The 26450-nt window shown below is 33.6% G+C and overlaps 2 protein-coding genes across 2 annotated transcripts; both read left to right on the forward strand.

Moving 5' to 3' along the window:
• The first annotated feature begins 1261 nt into the window (after positions 1 to 1261).
• Positions 1262 to 8388, forward strand: LOC148312842 (circadian clock-controlled protein daywake-like). The gene is made up of 5 exons (XM_088272222.1): positions 1262 to 1554; positions 2544 to 2772; positions 3919 to 4049; positions 6605 to 6757; positions 7599 to 8388. Exons 1-5 carry the CDS (start codon positions 1476 to 1478, stop codon positions 7748 to 7750), a joined length of 744 nt encoding a protein of 247 aa, XP_088128348.1. The 5' UTR covers positions 1262 to 1475; the 3' UTR covers positions 7751 to 8388.
• A 10900-nt stretch (positions 8389 to 19288) lies between these two features.
• On the forward strand, positions 19289 to 25677 carry LOC148312843 (circadian clock-controlled protein daywake-like). The gene is made up of 5 exons (XM_088272246.1): positions 19289 to 19376; positions 20535 to 20763; positions 22940 to 23070; positions 24338 to 24490; positions 25075 to 25677. The coding sequence occupies exons 1-5, from the start codon at positions 19307 to 19309 to the stop codon at positions 25224 to 25226; spliced, it is 735 nt and encodes a 244-aa protein (XP_088128372.1). The 5' UTR covers positions 19289 to 19306; the 3' UTR covers positions 25227 to 25677.
• Positions 25678 to 26450: the final 773 nt, after the last annotated feature.

Here is a 26450-nt window from a genome sequence, read left to right on the forward strand (position 1 = left end):
TTATCATTCCATTTGTGTTTAATCGTAATTTAAGCCATTGCTAATATTTCATTCATAAAATTATTTAATATTCTTGTTCGCTGTCGAGTTTATTGCCAAGAAGCAATATCGTCCTATCAACCAATAACAGACTAACGATACTGGTCTAATTTTGAACTTGATATTAATTTCCAGATTCTTCTTTGTCCATGTTGAGGTGTCAAAATGTAAAATAATAGTAATTTACAAATGGAAAATGTTTGAACAACATTTAAAAAAACATGAAAATGATAAAAGTTAAATTGTTTAAAGATTGTCTAAAGATTGTTAATAGATTGATCATAATCGTTAATAATAATTAAAAAATTAACTTCATGTATTAATATCCCACCGATCAGAAATATGTATATGCTTTAATGATAAGTTTTTAAAATACGACACAGAAAATATATTGGAAATCGCTGTAACGAACTGCGTAAATAATTATCAATAATAATTATTCAGTTATAACAAACCACAGTAACATAAAATGTATAAACCGATTATTTGTTTTTAAAAACACACACACACACACACACACACACACATAAAATAACTTTCGAATATGTGATGAGAAGTGTAAAAAAAAACCTTGAATTTACATAATTCGAACATATACACATTTGTGTATTGGAATATAAAAACCTTCATTTGCATAAGTGTGTATATTAGTGAGGGTGAAGATTTAAAAAAAAGGGAAATATTTCATGTTTTTTCATTAATTTTGTCGACAAGCAGTCAGGTAGTTTAATTGGTCTCATATGATATATTTATAATATATATCATATGAGACTACTAACGTTATGATTCATATTTCAAAACTCTTTAGTTATGCCGAAATCTGATTAGTATAGCTCTACATTTGGTATTTCATTTAATATCACCCTGGACTGGTACGTACATATATCTTAGAGATGAAAATGACACTGCAATACATTGCGGCATCCTATTTACTATTCGATATAGATAAGAGTTGTAAAAAGAGGGGGTTTTCTCTAGGAGTCAATGAAAAAATGTCAAAGGACGTTCTTGAAGAATTGTTTGCATTTAAAAATCAAAATTAAATAAAAATAAAAATTGGTAAATCGTTGACGAATGTCAGAAATAATTTGGGATGTGTTTATTAAAGGTAGATTTGCGACTCGTAAAATTATGACGCATCTTTAGCTTGAGCTACCATTTTAACATTATTCACGAGTCATGTCTGTGTTGCTTTGGAGGTTTAGATTTACAAAAAAGTTTCAGTACAAAAAGATAATAGTGGCAATTATATTACAGACATTTAAAATAATTCAAAACTTATCCTTTATCGCATTTTAACGATTTCATAATCGATGGTAATTTTTTCGAATGCCGGAAACATAAGTTCCTGATTGATAATAATTGTTATCAAAAGTATATAAATATAATCCCCGAGAAGTAATTTGACAGATTTGGCAAACAGATCAGGTCTTAAGATGACGCAAATAACAAGAATTATAAGAATCATATTTTTGTATTCAATATGTGTGGCTGGGATACTAGGAGCATCACTACGTAAGAATAAAAATATTTTCTTTCCATTTTTAGTTTTAATTCTAAAAGAAAATGCTGTAATAAAGAAACTTTTAAATACCATAAGCGTCTATTTTAAACATCGTTTGATATATATCTTTGTATCAATTATTAAACTTACATTAAAAAAGCTATAAAATTTTAATTTTATTTATATGGAACCTATTTTTAAATTCTTAAATAAATCTCTTAAAAATGTATACATAAAATAATATGTGTCTATTGTCAACTCCATAGAATTAGCTGATAAGTTCAAATATACATTAAAATGTATTTAAGTAACTTTTATAAGTAAGACAATAATCATTAAAAAAAAAACTAATTTTAAAATGAAGTCAATATTCGAATATTTGAAGAACTAACATGTATTTATTAAATATCGCTCATTCCTTTCAACAACGTCATGTATCAAAAATTGACAGTTTTACAGTTGTTTGCATGTTTTCGGAATGCCCACAAAATGTACTATATCTCAGAAAAAGCGGCATATTTTTAACTTAATATTTACCCGCTACAGGGCAAAAAGTGTTTTTTTGCATTTTGAAGAAAAGGTATTGTTTAATTATTTTTTTTAACATACTAAATATTCAAATGGAGAAAAAACCTTCAAGTTTTACCTGAAATAATCTGTTGTACAGTAAAAAGTTCAATAAGTAGCTTGATATTTATTTTTAATATATTTTATTATATTCTAAACCTTTAAAAATGATCTCCTGATATATCAAGTTTTTTTTTATACATGACGTTGTTGAAAAGAGTGAGCGATATGTCATCATAACTCAACTAAGGATTTATAAAATAATTTTTAAATTACCCATGCCAATTCTATAAATTAATTTTCAAATTTTTGAAACGAAATGATAAATTAAAGTATTTTATCAATACATCTCAATCTTTTATTAAATATCGTGTTGTAAACATATTTATAAATTTATTATTGTTTGTTTTAAAACATAATTATGATTTTACAGCTAAGGGAATCAAAAAGTGCAGTCTTTCGGATCCAGCGATAAATGCATGTATCAAGAATGCAGCGCAGAAATTCATCCCTCTCTTAAATAATTCTATTCCCGAGTACGGTATTCAGGGCATGGACCCCATGAAGATTCGGGACATTAAGAGTTCTGACCCAGTTCTGAATTTCGATTTTAGAAACAATAAAGTTTCTGGACTTATGACAAGCAAAGTTGACGATGTGAAGTATGGAAAAAAAGTTTTTTTTTAATTTTTATTATTATCTGCTCATTGATTTATCATAGCACTGAAAGGGTTAAATTCTTAAGTCGTTGATTTGAACAAAGGTCATAGCTCATGTGCATAATACATTAAAAATATAATTTTATTATTTAGTTTTTTGTTAAAAAGTTAAAGCTTGTTAACAAAATTCATTTCAATATCTGAAATCCAGTGACTTGTCACTTCACTTGATATAATTACACCTTATGATTTGATGTTTGATTAAAAACACATAATTAATAATGAAACACTGATAATTAGTTTGTTTTTTATGGTTTTTAATTATTTGTAAACATTATAAGATTAAATGGAAATTTTACAAAAAAGGGTCCGAAGTACTCTTTCCGAAATAATTTACTATCGATTTCAAGCAGAGATAGATCGAGGAAAACTTAGCATGATCAGGTATTTCACATATTTGAAAGTGCTCAGAATAAAAATCGGCGGGTATATATATTTATATTTATATGTATATATATATATATATATATATATATATATATATATATATATATATATATATATATATATATATATATATATATATATATATATATATATATATATATATATATATATATATATATATATATATATATATATGTATATATATATATATATATATATATATATATATATATATATATATATATATATATATATATATATAAATATATATATATATATATATATATATATATATATATATATATATATATATATATATATATATATATATATATATATATATTGTATATATATATATATATATATATAAATATATATATATATATATAAATATATATATATATATATATATATATATATATATATATATATATATATATATATATATATATATATATATATATTTATGTATATATATATATATATATACATATAAATATATTATGTAGTAAAACGTTTTTGTGGTATCATGTTCTCTATGTTATGATTCCAAATTATATTTCAAAGGTGCTCCTCATTAAATCTAGAAAAAATAACCTAGACTCGTTACGTACTTACTATATTTTTGACCTCCATAAATTTTTTAAAATTCATTCACATCTTAAAATTAGTGTTTCATATTCAACTACTATATTGTTTTAGATTTAACCAATCTAAAAAAAAGCTAACAATGTACCTGACTAATACTGGACAGATGGATTCTGATTACATTGTCGACGGCCGTCTCCTTATACTTCCAGTTACAGGAAAGGGAAAAAGTTACATCAAACTTAGTAAGTAGCAAGTTATATTTTTAATTTAACTAATTACTTATGATTCACCAAAATCTAGCCATCAAATAATTGCACGAATAACCTTCTTCTTCTTCTTCTTCTTCTTATTATAGGCCTTGCGACCTGTTTTTAAGAGGGATTAGCCTCCTGCGACGTCGATTCCCAGCTATCGGCCCATCTCTTTGGTGGTCTGCCCGGGAGTCGTCTACCATGGGATTGGCCGTACAATGCGATGTGGGGGGAGTCTGGATAGTTCCATTCTCCTCACATGTGCATACCATTGTCTTCTTCGTTGCCTTCTCCACCTAACGACATCTTCGATTTCCTTGATCTTGGCATTTCTCAATCTATCTCGAAGACTCTTGCCTGTTATGCTTCTCAGAGTCTTCATTTCTGACACTCTAAGCGCGTTTTTGTGGCAGCGGTGTCTGCTCTACTTTCGATTCCATACGTCATGATGGGTCGGACACAAGTTTTGTATATCTTGATCTTGCTGCCGATCTTCATCTCAGGGTTAGGTTTTACGAATAACCTTGCAAGTTCTAAAATATTGACAATGCAATTCTTACATGAACATCGATTGATGTTTTAAAAGAGATGATTAATTTATTCTCTCCAAATTAACTCTGAATGAATGCTTAATGGACGAATGTCATTTAAAACTGATAGCCTGCCTAAACCGATATCAGTGTCTTGACAAGCACTTTTCTGAGTCAACACCTGCAGTTACCTTAGAACATACATAATGGAGGATGGTAGTAATCAGAAGGATTTTAATATACTACATAGAATGAAAGGAATCATATTCAATCAAACGCTTAACAACTGGCTGCATTACAGTCGTGGGACCTCACCAGAGTACGAAGCAAAAAACTCGAAAATTAATACCCAATGCGAATACCGGGTGTAAAATAATATAATTTCGTCAGAAACGAGAACGTGAACAGATGAACCCTATAATTGCTTCTACCGGAAGTCCTTTAAAGGGGAAGAAGACATGGTTACGATATGTTTTAAGACTGCTACCTGAGGGCAAGAGGACGGTCTCCAACAAGATGGACAGACCAAATAAAAGAATTAACCGGATCCTCGCTAAACGCTGCCATCAAGTTGGCCCAGGACCGGGAAGAATGGAGAGGACTTGTGCACCAAGTGCATGACATTCCAGAAGACCACGACGCTCAGCATTGAGCAAGAAGATGAAGAAGAAAGAAGAAAGACCTGAGAGCATAATTTTTTTTCTTTCAAACCCCGAGGATTCTGGCTCTCCAAAAGACCGCTGATCAATTACCGTCTATACTCAGCGGAATCTCGGAATGCTGGATTAACCTGAGATTCCTTCGAGATTAATCCAGCTAAGGAAATTGTACATAATCAGGTGTCATCAAGACAAATAGTAGTAACTATATGCTCCACCTAGGGAGCAAACATAGATGAAGGAGAAGAAAAATGAAATTTTAAATGAAGGCTTATTAACATTTTCAAATTTCAAGTAATAAACTCTACTTACAGACAACATTCTACATAGCAGCTATATTCTACTTTGTTTGAGACTTTATTCAAATTACTTGACGTATACATATAACCAAACAATTTCTTGACTTCTTTTAACCTTCTGACTGATGGGTTGTAATGAAATTTTTATTTAACCACCCTACACATACGAACGTACGTGATACGCGCTATTTTTCTTCACCATTCCGCGCGCACGAGAAAAGATATATGTTCCAAAAATATTTAATGCGTAACGGATATACTAACAAATTATCGTCAGGTTTTACACCTAACAATATTTTGTGACAACAAACGTTGTGATTTTTGCTTGTTTATAAAAAAATATGTCTGAAAATAACCCAAAGGTAAGGTGGTTAAATGAAAAAAGGTAGTTTTTTTATATATAATATTTCATACATCTTCGAAATAAACGAAACAATACTGATATTAATCGAATCCAGTAGGTACAATCCATACACATAGAGCCACCCTGAGAGAATACAACTACCTTATAAATTAATACGCGAAAATCATTTTGAGATTTTTTTTCGCTGCGGTGATCATATCGGGTACTGACAAATCCGCAAAGGCCAATTTTTGCCCGTACTATATTGCTCACTCCTTCAACAACGTCATCTATTAAAAATTGTTAATTTTCTGTTTAGCATGTTTTGGGAATGCTCAGAAAATGTACTATATCCCAGCAAAAGAGGCATATTTTTAACTTAATATTTACTCGCTACAGGGCAGAAAATGTTGTTTTTGCACTTTGAAGAAAAGGTATTGTTTAATTATTTTTTTAAACATACTAAATATTTTTCAAATGGAGCTAAAACCTTCAGGTTTTACTTAAAAAGATCTGTTGCACAGTAAAAAAGTTCAATAAGTGGCTTGATATTTATTTTGTATACACTTTATTATATTTTTAAACTTCGAAAACGATCTCCTGAAAATCAATTTTTTTGATGCATGACGTTGTTGTAAGGAGTGAGCGAAATGTGGTGCAAGAAAAGAGTTTATACTGAATTTCGTATTTAAAACTAAATTTATCTATTTTGCAGTTGATGTTAAATACACTTTTAAATTTTACTATGACGTTGTCAAGGGAAAAGAGGGTAAAAACTATTGGAAAATAACCAAACACAAGGTGAACTACGTTCCCGGTAATATTGAATTCCAATTCACAAATCTATTCAATGGGAATAAGGAGCTAGGTAAGCAAAAACATTTATAATTTATATTTGAATCAATAACTTTATGATTTTCCATTTTATAATTAAAATATAACTTTATAAACCTGCCTATGACGGTCGTAAGTCCCGTGAATGCCCAGACTTCCATATTCTTATTCATCTATTTTGAAATTACCTGCTAATATCCTTAATAATAATTTGTATCGAGTTGTGGTCCCGTGGTTAGTGTCGCGGACTCTTAAGTCAGAGTTTCTAGGTTCGAATCCACTCTACCATAATTCGATACCTATTTCTAATATTGAGCCATTTTGGTTCATATCAATAGTATGAAATTTAAATATATTTGTGAAAACAATAAAATACACTAATATTTCTCTTTTTTTAATAATTTCGTATTTATTTATTTAACAAAGTTACATTTTTAAAAACAATATAATACATTTTCCAACCATTTATACATATGGCAAACTTTTAGTTTTAGATTTGCTTTGCCTCTCCAAAAAAGAGACTGAGCTCTTGTGCTTGGAGAGGGATTTACACTCATGGTTTAATGTTTTATATAATTAATGGTATAATAGTATTTTTTTATAAATTTTTTTGTAATAATGGTTTTATATAATTTTATATGATTAATAGTATAATAGTCTGTTTTATATTTTTTCGAGATTATCATGTAATGGGCATTAATTTTTTTCATAAGATTTTTTATATCTACTATTTTTTTTTGGGAGTTTATTGAAATATTTATGTAATTCCCAAATATTTGAAGTTTTGTTGAAATTGCTTAGTTTTGCATTTTTGAGTTGAAAAATCATTTAAGAATCTCGATAAAAATAAAAACCATGAATATATTTCGTTTTAGCTGATGCCCTTATCACATTTGCCAATGAGAACTGGAAGGAGTTATTCGATCAGCTGGCAAGGCCCGGAATGGTCGTCATCACTGACACAATTGTAGAAAATATCCAGAAAATATTTTCAAATATACCCGTCGATGAAATGATCGAGTCCTAAAAATGGTTTTCCACAACTTTTTAAATATTTGTAAATGTGTCGCCTACATTCAAAATCCGCCAGATCCAATTTTATAACATTTAAAAATAAATACTGTATTGGAATGTCAATTGTGGGCTATTGTTAATAAAATATTTAAAAACTTGAAAACTCAAGTACTAAAAAAATAGATAAAAACAGCGTTGTATTTCAAATTACGCTATATTCATGGTACTTGCTTTTTGACCCATATCGGCCTATCAAAGAGCGGGGATAGGCCAAAAATTAAGATGACGTCATTATCAGTTTGTATCTCGTGTTTTGTTTTATACTGATTAATTTTCTGAATAAAAAAATGGGTAAATTCTCCATTTCATAATATTTTATCTAAAGACTGACAAACCTTTTAAACATACATGTTACCTGGATTTTTTTATTTTTTGTAAAATCGACATGGATCTGGCGGATTTTGAAAGTAGCGAAACAAATGTCAATTTTGCTAATGCTTACAAATAAATAAATAAATAAGATTGAAAAGTTCAAAAGTTATTCCCAGTTTTTACAAACATGATTAAGTTTATAGATATTATTAAACTGGCGTCGTGGGTTACATTCCCGACAATTGCAAAATGAATTAAAGGAAGATTTATTTTCAATTAGTCTGGGTGTTGGGATGTATTTTCCACATTTACCTTCCCTATCCTTACCATCCTACCTGCAGACGACAAGCATGTAAATAAGTAGAGGTTTTGCGGATTATTCCTTTAAATTACAAAATTTAAATCAATTACAATAATTCCTTTGAATTATAATAAAAAACGTTCATTATAAAAATAAAAGTTAATACTAATTTATTTTTGTATATAGCATCATCGATAAAATTATGAGGGTTGTTTTGAGATGATTTAAACATATAGAATGAATGAGTGAGGCAAAAATGGCAAAAACAAATTATGAGGCGAATGTAGTTGAAAGAAGGAGCAGAGGAAGGCTAAGGAAAACTATGAGAAGATGCATAAATGTAGAAGAGGCGAAGTTTTTTGCAAAGACAGAGTGGTATGGCGTTCTATTGTCTCTGCCTACCTAAGTGTGTGTGTACTTTACATAAAATTAAGTTTTTTCTATATTTCATAAACTAGTAATTATTAACATGCGAACCTTAATACTCGTAAGGAAGCCGTAAAAATATTATGATTGTCACTAACATAATACTTTGCACTTTGTATCCTAATTTTATTATTTTGTTGACTGAAAAAAACTTTAATTTGTGCAATGAACATAACAACTTGTCGCATTAGGTACTAACGTTTGAATATAATACTTATTTACATATTATAGTTGACTCAACTGAGATGAAGCATATATCGTGAATACACGAAAGAATATATTAGAATACTACTAGACTAGTATTACGACTTGCCATTAAGATGGCCTAAATGATCACTTAATAGACTTGTACAACATTTATCATACTGCCCATTTTTGAACGTCCATGTGGTAATAATTTTTGCATTGTTGTTGGATTCCTTTCGTACGATAGTTATAATTTTGATAGATGTGGATGTTTTTCTGGTGGTAGTAGCCCCAGTTGAGAATTTTTAAAGTTGAGACGTTTTTAATATACATTGATATATCATCCGAAGGTTGAATAATAGTGTGTCTAAATAAATCAATAAAAAATATTATACGAGTAATGTATGTTTTCAGAGTCCACGGCCAACTTATTAGACACTTTACACATGTTTAAAAATTATTACACTCTAACCAACTCTTTTATGGGTGTTTTTAAAAATGACGACACTGGGTTGAATTCAATTGCTGAATAATTATATTACAATAAACACTTAAAAGTAAACACTTAACACTTGTTTTTTAACACTTCGTTTTTTACTCAAGTGGTAAAAAACGAAGTATTTTCTTTAATCATTGTAACATGTCTAACCACAAAGTTAATGCCGAAACAATAAATAGAATAATTATATTGTTTTTAATATCTTTTTTTTACAATTTTAATTACTACTTTGACGTTTTTTATACGAAATTAAGATCGTAATGGTTTTTGATACAACTATTACACTACGTCAATTTCCTTACACAAACAGGTGTATGATTTCTTATTATGGTACCCAAATCTTCATTTGCATATGTTTTTAATTTATTGACTACAATGAAAATCATCAGGGCAATAAAGATTGGAACCTATCGGATACATTCTTAAAGTGGTGAAAAGGTAGCTAAATCCGCCTATTATCAAAGTTCAAATATTATCTTTGAAATAAGTGTTATTATAAAATAACAACTACTTCCTATTTTCTGCATTTATTTATTTTTATTTCACCAATGATCAGGTTCCGTGATGATGAAACCCGGTCACTGGTTAAATAAAATAAATGTGAAAAAACTATATACATAGTTATTAACCTTTTATATAAAATACAGTCCACCAAGAAATGTCAGTACAAAACTTAAATCTAATGAAACAAGTTAATTAAATCTTGAGTAAAAACAAATATTTTTTATAATTTTTATTTGAAACACCAACTTTACATTTCATAATTAGAATATAGCTTTGTTTATTACTATTAATATTTTATTATAACTTTATTATAATGTCTACCGGTTTGGAAGCTAACCGCTTCATTATCAAGACTGATTAATACTGATTACTTTATTAATACTAATTATTAATCAATCTAATAAAGAAGTGGTTAGCTTCGAAACCGGTAGACATTATAATAAAGTTATAATAAAAGATTTTTAGTGATTTTAAAATAAAGTTACATTTTAATTATGATTATTTTTTTATTGTGCTTAGATATTGCTTGCAATAATAGTCCTGCGAGTCAGTTTTAATGGTGAATACTACGTTAAATTAGTATGGAAATCTATAGCAAGGTACACCATCGGCTTTTTACGATATATTGGAGAATATATCGTAAGAAGTTGTTTGCGTGCGACATGATTAGCTGTACCAGGAACTTAGTTTTTGTTTCAATATCTTAACTCCAAGTTCAATGCTGCATCAGTATAAATAATAGCGCAATACTAAACATGTTATTATGAATTTGCCCTGCGCACCGTAAATATAATGGAAAATTAATAGCCTGATTCACCGGGTGTTTCAAAATAATGAGCTACGAAATTATGTTGATAGATTTTTTTAGATAAGAGCAATTATAAAAAAATTAAACACACTATTATGTCAATAAAGGGTATCAAAGATGAAGATGAATCTCACCAAAGATGAGGAAGTCTGGGCATTTACGGGGCTGACGACCATCATAGGCTAGTTTAAGTGATCACTTTACACACGTGTAACATTCACCAATTCTACCCTTTATTGACACAATTGAAAATTGAAAATTGAAAAATTCTTCTTCATCTTTGATGAGATGTCAAAAAATAATATGAAATATACTCTTCATTAAATAATTATTTACTTTATATCATTTTATGGCACTCTAGAGCAAGCACTTTTGAATACATATAAAAACATCTAATTCTTAAATCAGTTATACCCGTATACCATCTTTTATCCTGACTCGCGTGTCATTTGATCATTTTGGCTTGGAATCAAATAAAATAAATAAGGGAATAAATTAACTAAAAACATCCAACAATTTTATACTAATTTTATAAACGTACATTTTTTCATATTTTTTCTCTAATACGTTACTAAAAATAGTTTTTAAAAAAATATTCTGGAGCCAAAGAGATATCGTCAATGTTCTATTTTGTATTTTATATAATAATATAACAAACACATTGCAAGTTCTTAACTTCACAGTATTAAATTAACTTTGTTAAATTTGATGGAGTGCCCATTAACCATAAGGGTATGTAATTACTATAAAAAAGGAACTTTGAAATCCATGTTTCTGAGTTACCCACTTAAAAAAGACCTTTTTATTTATGGGTATTGTATATGCCTTAAGTTTATGACGTAATGCAATTTAATCACTATTTTGTATGATGGACAAATACAAAAACAGAATGGTTAAATTGGTTACAATCTTATATTTCATTTGATTGCAAGCCGTTTACCGAACTGTCAACACGCAAGTGTTTACGCTCCGTATTTTTTTTGCTTATTCGACGTTTTTTTGGTGGTTTTTTTAAGAGTAGTATTTAAGATATATATATATTTGTAATTGTAATTTTTGTGCGCTCTCGATGGTGTTTTTCTTTATTACATAGACATAAAACTTTTTTAGATAAAAAAGAAATAGTGTTTTTTGTGCCCTGAAAAGTGAGTTTTCCGTGAACGCTGCCCTTGTGAAGTGTTTTTTACTTATTTTTTTGGCATTTACGTATGTGTGTTATATGTATTAACAATAAAGTCAGTGATGGTGGTATACCAAGTGCAGTGGTTAGCGAGTTATACCGTTTTTTCACTCTGACACGTGTCAATAAAAAACGCGTGTGCTAAAGCTGTCGTGCACTGTGATATACCATCAGACGCGAAATAAAAAAACATTAACAGTGGTATATCTAGATTTTTAAGACTTTGACATTTTGTGGACACTATTGTGAAAAAACTAAAAAGTTACACTTTTTTGGTGAACGCTCTCAAAGTGGGTTAAGATAAAAAACCACAAATAGTACCACTCGACGCGGCTCATCGAGATTAACTTTTAACTCCGCGAGTGTGTATTTTTATCTCCACAGATTCCGGAGTTATACCGTTTTATCGGTTTTCGATACGCGGGTAGTGAGTAATATGTAGGGTATTACAGCGAAAGAGGTCTGGACGTGTGAATTTTGTTCGAGGCGATCTCTCGTCTGTGCGGTTCAATTCGCCGGTTGTTTGAGGTACGTCCTTTGACTCTACACCATCTCCTCCCCCCACCCTCAGCCTTCGAGCACTCTTCCGTCGTACTGCGACTCTCCGCGAGCCTTGAGGGCCAGCTAGCTTTTTTCCGGCCGTGCATCGGCGCCGACTGGAGGGCCCACCTTCTCAGTGGGTGCTCGTTGTATCGGTTGCGGGCAGAGGGTGCGTGAGCGAGGGAGCTACCACCCAATCTCACAAGCCACTCTACTCCCGGGTTAGTACCAGGTCGTCCGGCTGCTGCGAGGTTCCCGGGGACAGGTCATCGGATCAGATCCAGGATACTTCGTCGGCGGTAGTGAGGCACTGCCTCCACGGACTAGCATCTTGTTTTTGCGACTGCCCTTGGTTGGCGGGGGGGGATTTATTTTCCTCTCGGCTATTCTCGAGGGTGGTAACGGGTTGGAGCGCAGGTGTCGAGTCCCCTCTCTAGACCTGTCGCGACCAACTCTCGCTTAGGTTGGATCACGGCCCTCTCTAAGGTCGCATTCCTGTCGACCACCTCGGCTGTTTGACCTGTTTTTTATAACAGGTTATATCAGCGCGGGTGTCGGGCGGTTTTCGTCGAGCGCTGTTTCACCTCACCCGGAATTTTTCCGAGTGAGGGTGGAGACACTCCTCCTCCAGCTATAGTTGGAGAGGGACGCCGACGTCCTTCCCACTCCCTTCCCCCGCGTAATCAGCAGACGGGGATGTCGACGCCGGAGCGATCGCCCGAGGCCACGCCGAAAAAGAATCCGTTCGAGACGTCAGTTCTGACTCCTCGCTCTCCTCCTAGCCGATCTATCAGCAGCCCGGAAATAAAGACCAAGAGCAACACGAAAGTGCCACCTAAAAAAGAAGAGGACCCCAAGATGGTACAACCGACGAAGAGGAAGACAACTCGCCAGAGCCAGAAAGAAGCAGCAACTGAGCCAGAACTGCAGATCGCTAAGGACCCGACTCCCTCCAGTTATGGGAAATCCCAGAAATCTGCCCTAACGAAGGGGCCCAATCGCTCGAATCCGAACTCTGGAAAGACAGCCCAGAAACCAGCTGAGACAAAAGAGCCTGCACCATCAAGCTCTGGGACCTCCCAGAAGATCCCCCCATCAGCATCCCGTAAAGATGAGGTAACTCCCATTTCCAGTGAGAACAAGGTGAGTATGCCCACTAATGACCTTTCTCTGCGGGTCATTAGTTTGTCAACTACTGGCCTGCGAATGGTAGAAAATATTAAAGGCAAAATAACCGCAGAGTCCCGGGAAGGGTTATTAAATCTGTTTACAGATATCATCGACCTGGCTGCGGAGATGACCAGGAAATCTCAGCTGCAAGAGTCTGCCTTCCTGAAAGAGAAGATTGCTCTCATACAGAAGAGCGCCTCCGCCAGTACTCCCTCCCATCAGCCGGTAAGTAACATAAGTTATGCATCTGTTGCAGCTGCCGGAGGAGGAGCACATGCAGTCATCGTAAGCGCTACCGACAAAACCAAGACGACGTCGGACATCATGGCCACTTTGAGACAGGACGTCAGACCGTCAGATTTGAAGGTAGGTGTCAGCGCCTTAATACCAGCCCGAGACAACAAGGTCATCATAAAACTCCCGACCTCCAACGATGCCAGCACGATGAGGGCGGCCCTTCCCAGGCTGACCAAGGGGAACCTGGTAGCGAAAGAGGGAAAGCGTTTAATGCCCACGGTCGTGCTTAAAGGCATAGAAAAGGACACGAAAGACGACGAAATCATAGAGTACATTCTCCAGCAGAATGACTCTATTTTTGAAGCCGTCGGACACGACAAAGAAGCAATTAAACTTCAGAGGACCTTTAAAAACCGGAACAGTGAACGACTGAGGAACGCCGTGCTTCTAGTTAAAAGTGAGGTGAGAGAAGTTTTAATTAGCCAGGGTCGTATCAGCATCGGGTACCAGAGGGTACAGGTAGAAGATAGCTGTCCCATCATGCAATGTTTCAAATGCATGGGTTTTGGACACTCTGTTTCCAGATGCATGGAGGGGAAGGACCGCTGCCTCCACTGTGCGGGAGATCACAAGTCGATCACCTGCACCAAAAAGGAGACCAAAGAAGAACACCGTTGTTGGAACTGCGTTAAGATGGCTAAGGGTAAGACCGAGGCCTCTAAACATAGGGCCAACGACAGGGACTGCCCCTACCGGCTAAAAATGATGCTGAGAACGATGGAGCGAGTTAATTATGGCTAATTCCGCTGCTCCGAATGCCACCGGGATCCAAATAAACAATTCAGGCGCGACTAAGGTTATACAGTGGAATTTGGGCCGCTGCAAAGCGGCACAAGAAGAAGCACTGGCCAACAGAAGGGGAGCGGATATACTGCTGCTTCAAGAACCTTATACAGGGAATACAGGCAAAATAAATGCATCGGGGGTTACCGTCTTTCAATCGGTAACTTCATCGGAGCATGTCTGCAAAGCGGCAGTAATAATCTGCAAACCCCACTTAAATGGTATTCTATTGAGTAAATATAGTAACTCCAATACAACACTGGTAAGCATAATCACCGACGCAGGCCCAATTATTATAGGATCCATGTACGTGGAACCACACGCGGACGTCAATCCACATTTAGATAAAATAAAACTCCTCGGAAAGGTACAAATACTCATAGGCTGTGACCTTAATGCTAAAAATGTGTGGTGGGGAAGTGCTAGAACGGACAAAAGGGGTGAAAACGTTGCAGATTTCCTTTCGGAACTCAATCTGCACACCTTAAATCAAGGTAACCGTCCAACTTTCGAGACCTATCGCGGTCAACGCTACCTCAAAAGCGTTATTGATACAACATTCTGCTCTTCAAGCCTATTAGACAAAGTCGACAATTGGAGAGTAGAATCCAATGACAACCATTTGAGTGATCATAACCCCATTTATTTTGAAATTTCTTCAAATATACAAAACCCCACGGAAAACAAGACAGCAATCTACAATACAAAAAAAGCCAACTGGGACAAATTTTCAAACAGAATCCAAAGTAAATTAAGGGTTAAAAATATAACGGAAAAGTCCTTCTTTGAATTAAGCAACTCACTTGAATTAGAGAAGAACATTAAAACAATTATGCGAATTGTAAGCGAGTCGTGTAAAGCTAGTATACCGATCAGGAAACCCTCTTCAAGGAAACCTTGTCCATGGTGGAACGCTGAACTCGACAAGCTCAAAAAAGAAGCTACTAAATGTAGGCACAGGCTTCAGAACTCGGGAAGACTCCGTAGAGAGACGAAAACGCTCCCAGAGTATCTCGAGGCTAAACATGCCTACAAAATAGCTATCGAAAAAGCCAAAACAGAGTCATGGAAAATTTATTGCGCGTCGCAAAACAGAGAAACCGCCTGGTCTGCAATTCACAGAGTGCTGGTCAACCGAAACCGGACCACTCCATTAGCGACGCTAAAAGATGGCAGCCAGTACTTAGCTTCGGCTGCGGAAAGTGCTCAGCGACTCTTAGAGATATTTTTTCCGGACGACAACACACAGTCAGAAACACGTGAACAAATCAAAATCAGGCGGTTTGCAGAAGTTATACCTTATACAGAAAACGACCCGTTATTTACGGTGGAGGAGATTGAGGACACATTATTGAACATCAATCCGGAGAAGGCGCCCGGCGAAGATCACTTCACCGCGGACATCTGCCTTCACTTCTTCAACGCAGACAGGTCATTAGTATTAGGTATGTACAACGCATGTCTCAGACTGAACCACTTCCCGATTCCATGGAAAACAGCGAGGATCATAGTCATACCCAAACCAGGTAAGGACGACCTTCAAGATATTAAGTCCTACAGACCGATCGGACTCATTTCGGTGTTTGGAAAAGTACTCGAAAAGATGATGATCAATCGGATTAACTGGCATTTTCATCGTAACGGTAAGTTAAGTCCGAAACAATATGGATTCACACCCCAAAAATCGACAGAGGATGCTCTCAATGCCTCAGTCAAGGTAATCAGGACGGCACTGCAAGACAAGAAAATGATCGTCGCGATTTCGCTTGACATACGGGGAGCTTTCGATAATGCCTGGTGGCCATTTTTAATGTGCCAACTTAGCAGTAAAAAGTGTCCTAGGAACTTGTTCTTGCTGGTGAAAAGTTATCATCAACAGAGGAAAGTCGTGTTGTCACATTTTGATGCAACTCTCGAGAAGGTCACGACCAAAGGATGCGTTCAGGGATCTTCCTGCGGACCGAGCTTCTGGAACTACATCTTGGATGATGTACTCCAGAAAGACTTGGGCCAGGGGGTAGAACTGAGGGCATTCGCGGACGACCTTCTCTTGACGGCTGTGGCCGACAGCACGACGGATCTCGAGATAATGACGGATAACGCCCTGAAAACCATCACTACATGGGGAATTAAGGCCAAACTCCATTTTGCAGAAGATAAAACGAACGCGATGTTTATTACCAGACGAAAGGACCGCCAGCCGGAAATATACATGAACGGAATCCAGTTGCAATTCGTAGACCATTTCAAGGTTTTGGGCCTCACCATAGACCGCAACCTAAATTGGTCTAAACACGTTGACAACGTTTGCAAAAAAGCAGCTGGCATCACGAACAAACTCTTGAGAGCCGCCAAACCGACATGGGGAGCGTCACCGGAAGTTATGCAGCAAATATATATAGGCGCTGTAGAACCTCTGATAACATATGCCTCAAGCGTGTGGGTGGAAGCGGTTCGCAAGAAAGTCATCAGAAAGAAACTGGACTCCATGCAAAGACATATTGCTATCAGGTCATGCAAAGGATACAGGACAATCTCCCTTGTTTCAGCTCAGGTTTTAAGTGGATTTATGCCACTCGATCTGAGGATTAGGGAGCTTGCTGAGGCATACGCAGTCAAGAAAAGCCTTATCTTGCAGGACCTGCCGGAAGACAGATTCTACCAGGGAGTCGGAGACTACTTCTCCCTCCCTCATCCAGCTGAACGACTTTCCATAGATCACGGGTACGATGACCAGACTCTACCTGGGACATTGCAGGAAGAGTTGAGGATCTTCACCGATGGTAGTCTCTTGAACGGCAAAGTAGGTGCAGCTTTTGTACCCTTCGATGGCGTGAGAGAGCTGCCTTCGAGGAAGTTGAAACTCGACGACTTCTGTTCTGTGTTCCAGGCGGAACTTTATGCGATCAAAGAAGCCTTGTTTTATGTTTTGAAAAAACCCCCCAACAGATGGAAGCAGATAACGATCCTGACAGACTGTAAATCTGGCGTCCACGCAATAGCGGACCGAAATTCGATCAACCCTATTGTCATGGACATCAGAACAGATATTCAAAAGTTAAGATGCAGACACCAGAATGTGTATATCGGCTGGATAAGGGGTCACTGCGGTATCCTAGGGAACGAAAAGGCGGATGAAAAGGCCCGGGAGGCAACACTCAAGAAGACTGCCCCTGACTATGCCAACTTCCCGCTAAGTTTTGCCAAAAGGAAAATTAGAAGCAGGACCCTCCAACTCTGGAACGATCGTTATTTGAACGAAACCACCGGAAAGGTAACCAAAATGTTCTTACCAACCATTTTCCATGCCTTTGATTTCAGGAGACTGCAGAAACCTGGCTTTGAGCTCACTCAAATCCTTACGGGTCACGGTGGGTTCATGAGCTACCTACATCGTTTCAAGATCTCCGAGATCGACAGCTGTACGTGTGATGATGAGACACCTCAAGATGTCCCTCACCTGTTGATGCTTTGCCCCCTTTTCAGCTTTGAAAGACAACAGCTGGAGGCGCGTTGCAGGAGCCTGGGTGAGGATCTATCCAACATCGAATCCGTGATAGTTCATAAGGAATTGTCACAAGAGGTAGTATCATACATGATAAAAATAGTGAAGGACATTGGTAACATAAACCAAAGTAGGACACAAAATGCCGAACCCTCTTCTAGTGGAATGGAAGGTCTGCTGATGACAGTCAACAGTCCGCCTTCTCCTGAGGAGTTTTACGTGGTTTCCTCCCAGCAATGAGCAAATGCAGAGAAGTTCCTATTTGACCCACACTAGATGATCCCTCCTGTTCCCAACACAGATTCAAATAAAAACATATTTAATTAGCTAGAAGAAACAAAAATCCACTAAATGATCTATAAACCTTGTACATAATAAGCAAGGTAAATAATAAATGCAATTCCCATCTAAAAAAAAAAAAAAAAAAAAATCTTATATTTCAATTTCCCAATCTAGCTTATTTTAAAGTTAGTTGTAATATGTACATAATTACACTGCGATTTACACAGCTTTTTCGGTGTTTCTGTACCGAAAACGCATTTCGTTTAAACTCGACCAAATCCAGTTGTAATTTGGCAATCCAGTCTAAATTTGAAGTTAAATAAATAGGTGAAGGGTACAAATAAGTACATGATACTCGTTTTAAGGTTAATTATATTTTTAATAAAAATATAGACATGAATTTACAAAACTAAGATGTTTCAGCAGATTACCAACTAGTGAGACTTTGATATTTACCGACCGGATATTTGATTAATATCTACCAAACGATTTTAAGAAAGATAAATCTTAATTACCCTGTATCAAAATGATTTCTTCATCGAAGTGTTTAAATTGTAGTTTTTCTCTTATTACGAAAAAAACGTAGGTACTACCATGCTTCGGGTTTTTGCCGTATGTTAGTAATATGTTGTTATTAGAAGTCAAGTATATATTTTTTCACTGGAAGAGTATGTATTTAATCTCCAGTAGATTTGACCAGCAGATTCATTTCGAGTATGGCGAAAGTTGGCCAAGTTATTTTACTCGTTTCATTATGTGTGTCTGGGGTGCTGGGAGCATCATTACGTATGTAACATTTTAAAAAATTTAATACTTTTAATAATTATAATACTTTTAGTAAGACTGAATGCAGTTGAAATACGATATCTCGAACGCCACAAACTCTGTCTTTGCTAACATTCTTCGCCCCTTCCACATTCATGCATCTTTTCATACATACCCGACGATTATTACGACTTCTGACCCGGCCGCTTTCAAGTATTTGACATACTTGATTGTGCCAAGTTTTCCTCGGTCTTCCTCTGCTTCTTTTTCCAACTGCATTCGCCTCATAAATTTGTTAAACCGTTCTTTCCTCTCTCATACGTTCCACATGTCCAAACCATCTGAACACACCTTTCTTAATTTTATCTATAATGCTTATCCTTAGCCTTGCATTCTTTCCTTATTTCATCATTCGAACATCTATCAAACATCGTTTTGCCACACATTTGTCTGAGGGATCGCATTTCTTTATATGTATGATTTATATTTATGTAATTTTCATTTGTATGGGTATGTTAGTATAACACTCTCCTTTTCATTCGTCGTTCACTTTGTGTAATACCACTTTAAAATACACTTCTTGTAGACTACCGGTTTCGGAATAATTATTCCATCATCAGGTCAAATGTAGACTATAGTCTTTATTATATAGCATATATTTGATCTGATGATGGAATGATTATTCCGAAACCAGCAGTCATTAGTAGTAAAAACAGTTTTTTTTTAAATGGTATTATATAACTTGAACGATGAATGATAAGGAGAGTGTTAAGAAAATGATTACTTTTGCTTTCAATATCCCTATCACTGTCAGCGGGACAGGTAAGTCAATACTAACTAGTATGTAAAATGTTTTGAATATTGAAAGCATTAACTTTGTGGATCATATTGATGTTTTATTTCGAGAAATAAACATACTTTGTGTTTTGATCCACTCACATTTTTTTTAACCAACTAGTTTTGGCAACAACCTGTTGCCCTATTCAGGGTTTATTCATAAATTAATTTATGATTAAACCCTGAAGAGGGCAACAGGTTGTTGCCGAAACTAGTTGGTTAATAAAAATGTGAGTGGATAAAAACACAAAGTATTTTTATTTCTCGAAATAATATAGTATGTAAAATCCTTAGATTTTGAATAAACTTGTTATTTATTATTTTAATATTTTTCTTTCATAGCAAATGGGGTGAAAAAATGCAAGCTTTCGGACCCGGAAGTCAATGCGTGCCTCAAAGAAACGGCGCAGAAATTTCTTCCCCTCTTAAACAAGGCGATTCCTGAACTCGGAATCGTCAGCATGGAGCCTTTGGTCGTTGCGGACATCAAAAGCACCAACCCAATACTAACCTTCCAATTTACAGACAACAAAATATACGGCCTCACAACAGGCACGATTGACAACATAAAGTAAGATGGAATAATGATAAAAATACCCTCATTTAAATTAATTATTATTTTATTTTATGTGGGGATTTAACAAAACAGTTACATCATATGTGTCGCCTACTTTCAAAATTCGTCAGTTCCATGTAAGACGATTTTACAAAAAATGCGAAATTCTCCGGGTAACATTTATGTTTAAAAGATTTGTCTGTCTTTAGATAAAGAATTATGAAATAGAGAATTTTCTCATTTTTCTAGAAAATTATTCAGTAATTTTAAAAAAACACGAGTAACAAACCGATAATGACGTCATCTTAAATTTTGACCTATCCCCGCTCTCTGATTGGCCAATATGGGTCAGAAAGCAAGTTCTATGAATATTGCGGAATTGGAAATACAACGCTGTTTTAAAGTATTTTTAGCAGAGTTTTTAAGTATGTAAATATTTTAATCAACAAAGCCCATAATTGGCATTCCGATAGAGTATTTATTTTAAAATCTTAAAAAATGGATCTGGTGGATTTTGAAAGTAGGCGACACATATAAACGAGTATTACAAAATAAATACGCGCTACTAACCTTCCAATTTATAGACAGTAAAATAAAAAGCCTAACAACATGTAATATATTTTATTTTATTTTATTTGTGGATTTAACAGAACATATATTGAAAGCTGTCCCACCGCATTCGCAGATCTGATACAAAATCGTCCAGGCTTCCTGACAGACCTTTTCGTGCAAGGCAATTTTTTTAACGAAGTTAAAAATTAATTGAAAATGTTTAACAAAACAGTTACATCAATACATTCATATATACGAGTATTAAAACACAAGTACGCGCTACTAACTAACCTTCCTAATTACAAATAACAAACACATATCGCTCACACAAATCAAAAATAGCCAATTTTCAGTTGTGCATGTTTACGGAATGCCCAGAAAGTGTACTATATTCCAGCAAAAGAAGCATTTTTTTAACTTAATGTTTACCCGCTACAGGGAAGAATGTGTTGTTTTTGCATTTTGAAGAAAAGGTATTGTTTTATTATTTTTTTAAAATAAACTAAATATTTTTCAAATGGAGAAAAATCCATCAAGTTTTACCTAAAAAGATCTGTTGCACAGTAAAAATTTCAATAAAAGGGTCGATATTTATTTTTAATACATTGTATTATATTTTTAAACTTTAAAAACGTTCTACTGAAAAATCAAGTTTTTTGATTTATGACGTTCTTGAAAGGAGTGAGCGATATACGGCCACACAATAATGAAAAATCCCCTAACATCCTTTATTTTTTTTTTAATTTGAGAATTTAACAGAACACTTCATACTGTCATTCCCATATATGTATAAAAGCTGTTATTTTTTGTATCGGCATTAATTTTGTGGTTGGACATGAGCAAATTATAAATAAAACACTTATTTTTTACCACTTAAATGACGACTAGTTTTGGAAGCTACAGAAGCTTCCATCGATGGATTGGAATATAAAATAACTATCTGTTACAATGTAATATTCATTCATTGATTTGCGTTTAATTTGTAGAATTCCATTTTAATTTATGTATTATTTTTTTAAACCATACACATTTTTTTGAGACTACTAAGTTCTATTTTACTGTTAAAAAACACATGAAAATTATTATTGTGAAAATTGTTTCACCTAGTTATGGCATTTTCAAATAAATGTTTGAAAATCACAATATTAATTTTTATTTGTTTTTTAACAATAAAATACACCTTTTTACACTAAAAAAAATCTGTTTTTGATTTTTAAATTAATATATATATAATATTCAATGGTATAAAACAAGCATTATTTTTATGTAATACAAGTGTTTTATTGTACTTGTAGTGTTCCAATTCCACATTTGTAAATTTACTTTACTAACCACTTGCCTACAGGGGCCTAGAACGCCATACCACTATATCCTAGAAAATAATCTTGACCTCTTCTTTGGTCTTTGACCCACCGATTAATCGGACTCCTGACATATATATTTTTTTAAATGTTGTAAAACTTATATGGCTGACTAAGTATTGCACCCGCCACTTAGTCAAGCTGGAAAAAAGATTTATTATTATTATTATTGTATTTATTATTATTATTTTCATTATTCTAATTATTATTATTATTATATTTCTGTGTGTTTCACGTTCATGTTAAGATTAGGTAGCATTATTTAAATTTTGTTTTAGATTAAATCAAAAGAGGAAAACATTGACAATTTATATGTCTAATAGTGCACATATAAAGTCGAAATACAAAACTAACGGTCGTCTCCTCATAATTCCAGTAACAGGAGATGGAAGGAGTGAAGTCAAATTGAGTAAGTCCGAAACGTTTTTATTAAACATAACTCAGTAATTATTTAACATCAGAATCTTGCAATGAAACTAGAATATTTTGAATATTGAAAGCATTAACTTTGTGAATCATAGTGATATATTATTTTGAGAAATACAACTTGAGAAAGAATGTGAGTGGATCAAAAAACAAAGTCTTTTTGTTTCCCAAAATAATAAAAAATTAGAAAATTACAAAGCCTGATTCAAGGGTCATTCATAAAATAAGGTTCCTATATTTAAAAAAAAATATATGGCTTCATTATTTTCCTTAGTATTATACGTCATTTTAAAGCTTGAAACTATACTTTTCTACATAATTGCCATCTGTGTCTAAATACTTTAGCAAATGATGATGCTCCAACTTTTGTTATTAAATTCTGCCCCAAGTCATTTAATTTTGCCACCATTCCTCGTATTGGGAGTCATTCATAAAATACGGAACCTTTATATATTTTTAAAATATACAGCTTCATTATTTTCCTTGGCATTATACGTCATTTTAAAGCTTGAAACCCTGTTTATTTGTTCTACGTAATTTCCATTTCTGTCTGTATACTTTTGGAGATGATTATGCTCCAACTTTTGTATCCCGAAGTCATAAAATTCTGCCACCATTCCTCTTTTTAATCGAATAACCTCTTGATATGTAATATTTTTTAATAAGTTTTAAACTTTAAAGTGATGTATAATGGTAAGGAAAACGCTTAAGCTGTATTTCTTATTTAAATATGAGAGCCATGTTTTATGTTTAAACCGTACATAATTCGAATTTAGTGTTATAAATTGTATAAATTCCTTGATATCAATGAAAATAATCAATAAAAAATTACTTTTTTTACTATTTTTGGTATATTTTAACGAGATTATCAACAATTAAGTTTGATATTGTACACAACTTAAATGGTTTCTCAAAGTGGTTTTGTATTTTCACATACATACGAAAAGAGCATCAGTAGTTCTAAGAACAAATCGTATTTACATCAATGAACTCAAAAGTGGTCGTATGCAACGATTTTATATTTGTATTATAAATATCATATTTTTCCACAACGTTAGCACAAAATTAATCACATTTATATGTTTTTTTAAATAAAGTTGACCAATCATGCACTTAAGATTCTTAGATGTAGGGTTGGAATATATTTATTAAAATATAAATTACTTAAGGAAAGGAGCTCAGAGTGATTTTATTACGAAAGCTGGTTAAAGATTGCTCTACTACATTGACTGTTCATTTAATATTTACAGATGATGCAAAATATATTTTCAAATTATACTATGACATCGTGGAGGGTAGTGATGGAAAAACTTATTGGAAAATCCTCAAAAATAAAACAACCTATACGCCAGGGAGTCTTCAATTTCAGCTCACAAATCTATTCGATGGAAATAATGACCTAGGTGAGTACATTGATATTATATTTTAAGTGAAAAAATTATCATAAAATATGTTTTCAGCTTTTGAATATTACACGCACACAAACCGAAAATATGTAATATTATTTTGAAACATATTTTTTTTCATTATTTCATATTTCCTAATATTCATATTTAAATTTTAAGATTGCCCGTTTTTCTCATGAGCCGGTGATTTGTTTTTTTTTAAATATTAATTTAGCATCTCTTAATAGCTTGTACTTGTATCTTGACCGTTAACTTATAAAGAAAAGGTGATCAGCCCTCCGCTTCAGTCCAGGGTAATTTCAGTGAAAAAATCACCTATATTTATTTTAACCCCCCTGGGAATCGAACCAGACCTCCAGAACGGTAGATGAGCGTGCTGACCATACACTACGGAGGTGGACAAAAAAATGCACCAAATCTGCCACAATTATTTTCACCCAAATCCTAAAGCCTCAAGCAAATATATTTATATTATTTAACAAACCATTCATTTAAATTATTTTTTATTAATTCATTTAATTTCATTTGGTGATTATTTAAAGAATTCCCTTTCCTTTAACTTGACTTTTTTTATTTTTCAGCTGATGCTTTTATCAGATTTGCCAATGATAACTGGAAAGCGATATTTGAAGAAGTCGCAAAACCACAACTGCCTCCCATTACGGAAGGAATAATTGGGAATATTCGGAATCTGTTCTCAAATGTACCCGTTGACGAATTGTTCGATCCCTAAAAATGTATTGCGATTTCATACTCTTTATAATTATATTACTTTATTTAAAATAAATGAGAAGTCGTGTTTGGAATACCAAGATAGATAATCTTTGTAGGGGAACAAAAAATGGTGATTTATTTTGCGCCACCTTGTATTTTTGAAATTCGATTCGATCAATTATTTGGTCGATGACTTGCATATGACAATATTTGAATTTAAAACAGTACTCTAGTATACTGCTAAAAAAAGCTTTATTACACGAGAAAGAGCCATAAAAATTATAGCAATGTCATTAAAATTACCGATCGATAAAAATAATAATGTCATCAACGCAAATAAATAGAGTGACAAACGAACGCGAACTCTCTAAATTACCCTGGTTTATATTCTTAAGTATTAATCTATTTATTATTTTTTTTCAAAATTTTTGTTGAAACTTTTATATATTAAACATATTTTTCAATCTAAAGGTGTTTTAATAGCAGTATGAATATTTGAATAACTGCTTGACCATCGCCCATTTACTTGTAAAAGTGCGTGTGTGTATATACATACATACATATATACACTTTTTAACAAAATAATATTTAAGGACCATTGATGTATACAGTAATTTTGTCCCTTTGGTCATTGTCAATTCCCGATTCAAAGAGTAATGAACTAAAGAATCCCATGGTCATTTAAGAAGCCCAATTATTACCTCTTCAATGGCAACCCGAGAGGAAGTATCTCAATGTCTGTAAAATTAATTAAAATTCCCAGACGTATTTTGAAGCCGGTTTACTCGGTACGTATAAAAAACAGTGTATTTGAATGTAACAATTTTTACTGACGTCTGACAACATCGTTAATAATACACATCTCTACTTCAATGACCACTTGAAAGGAAGTAACCTAATGGCTGTAAAATAAATGTATTAATTGATTCGGCAGTTACTTTGTGGTAATATCAATCCAGTTCTTAATTTACGTTCTGCTTGGTAAATCTCTCTATTAAAAAAAAAGTATTGTGACGCGCGATTCAATGCATTCCGCACCGTAAAATTAAAATAAAATTGTAGTATTTAACATTAACATTTTACATTAACAACAATTATAAATGTCTGTAAAATAAATTCAAGTTTTCCAGACATATTTCGAGGCCAATATATCAAGATAAATACAATCGATGGATTTGAATACATTATTAACTACTAAAAATATCGTTAAAAATGCAAATCTTTAACATTTCTAAATGAGAAA

This window comes from Brachycentrus maculatus, unplaced genomic scaffold (genome assembly GCF_059751285.1).
Source record: "Brachycentrus maculatus isolate JH-2025_06_01 unplaced genomic scaffold, ASM5975128v1 h1tg000031l, whole genome shotgun sequence".
Classification (NCBI taxonomy): Eukaryota; Metazoa; Arthropoda; class Insecta; order Trichoptera; family Brachycentridae; genus Brachycentrus; species Brachycentrus maculatus.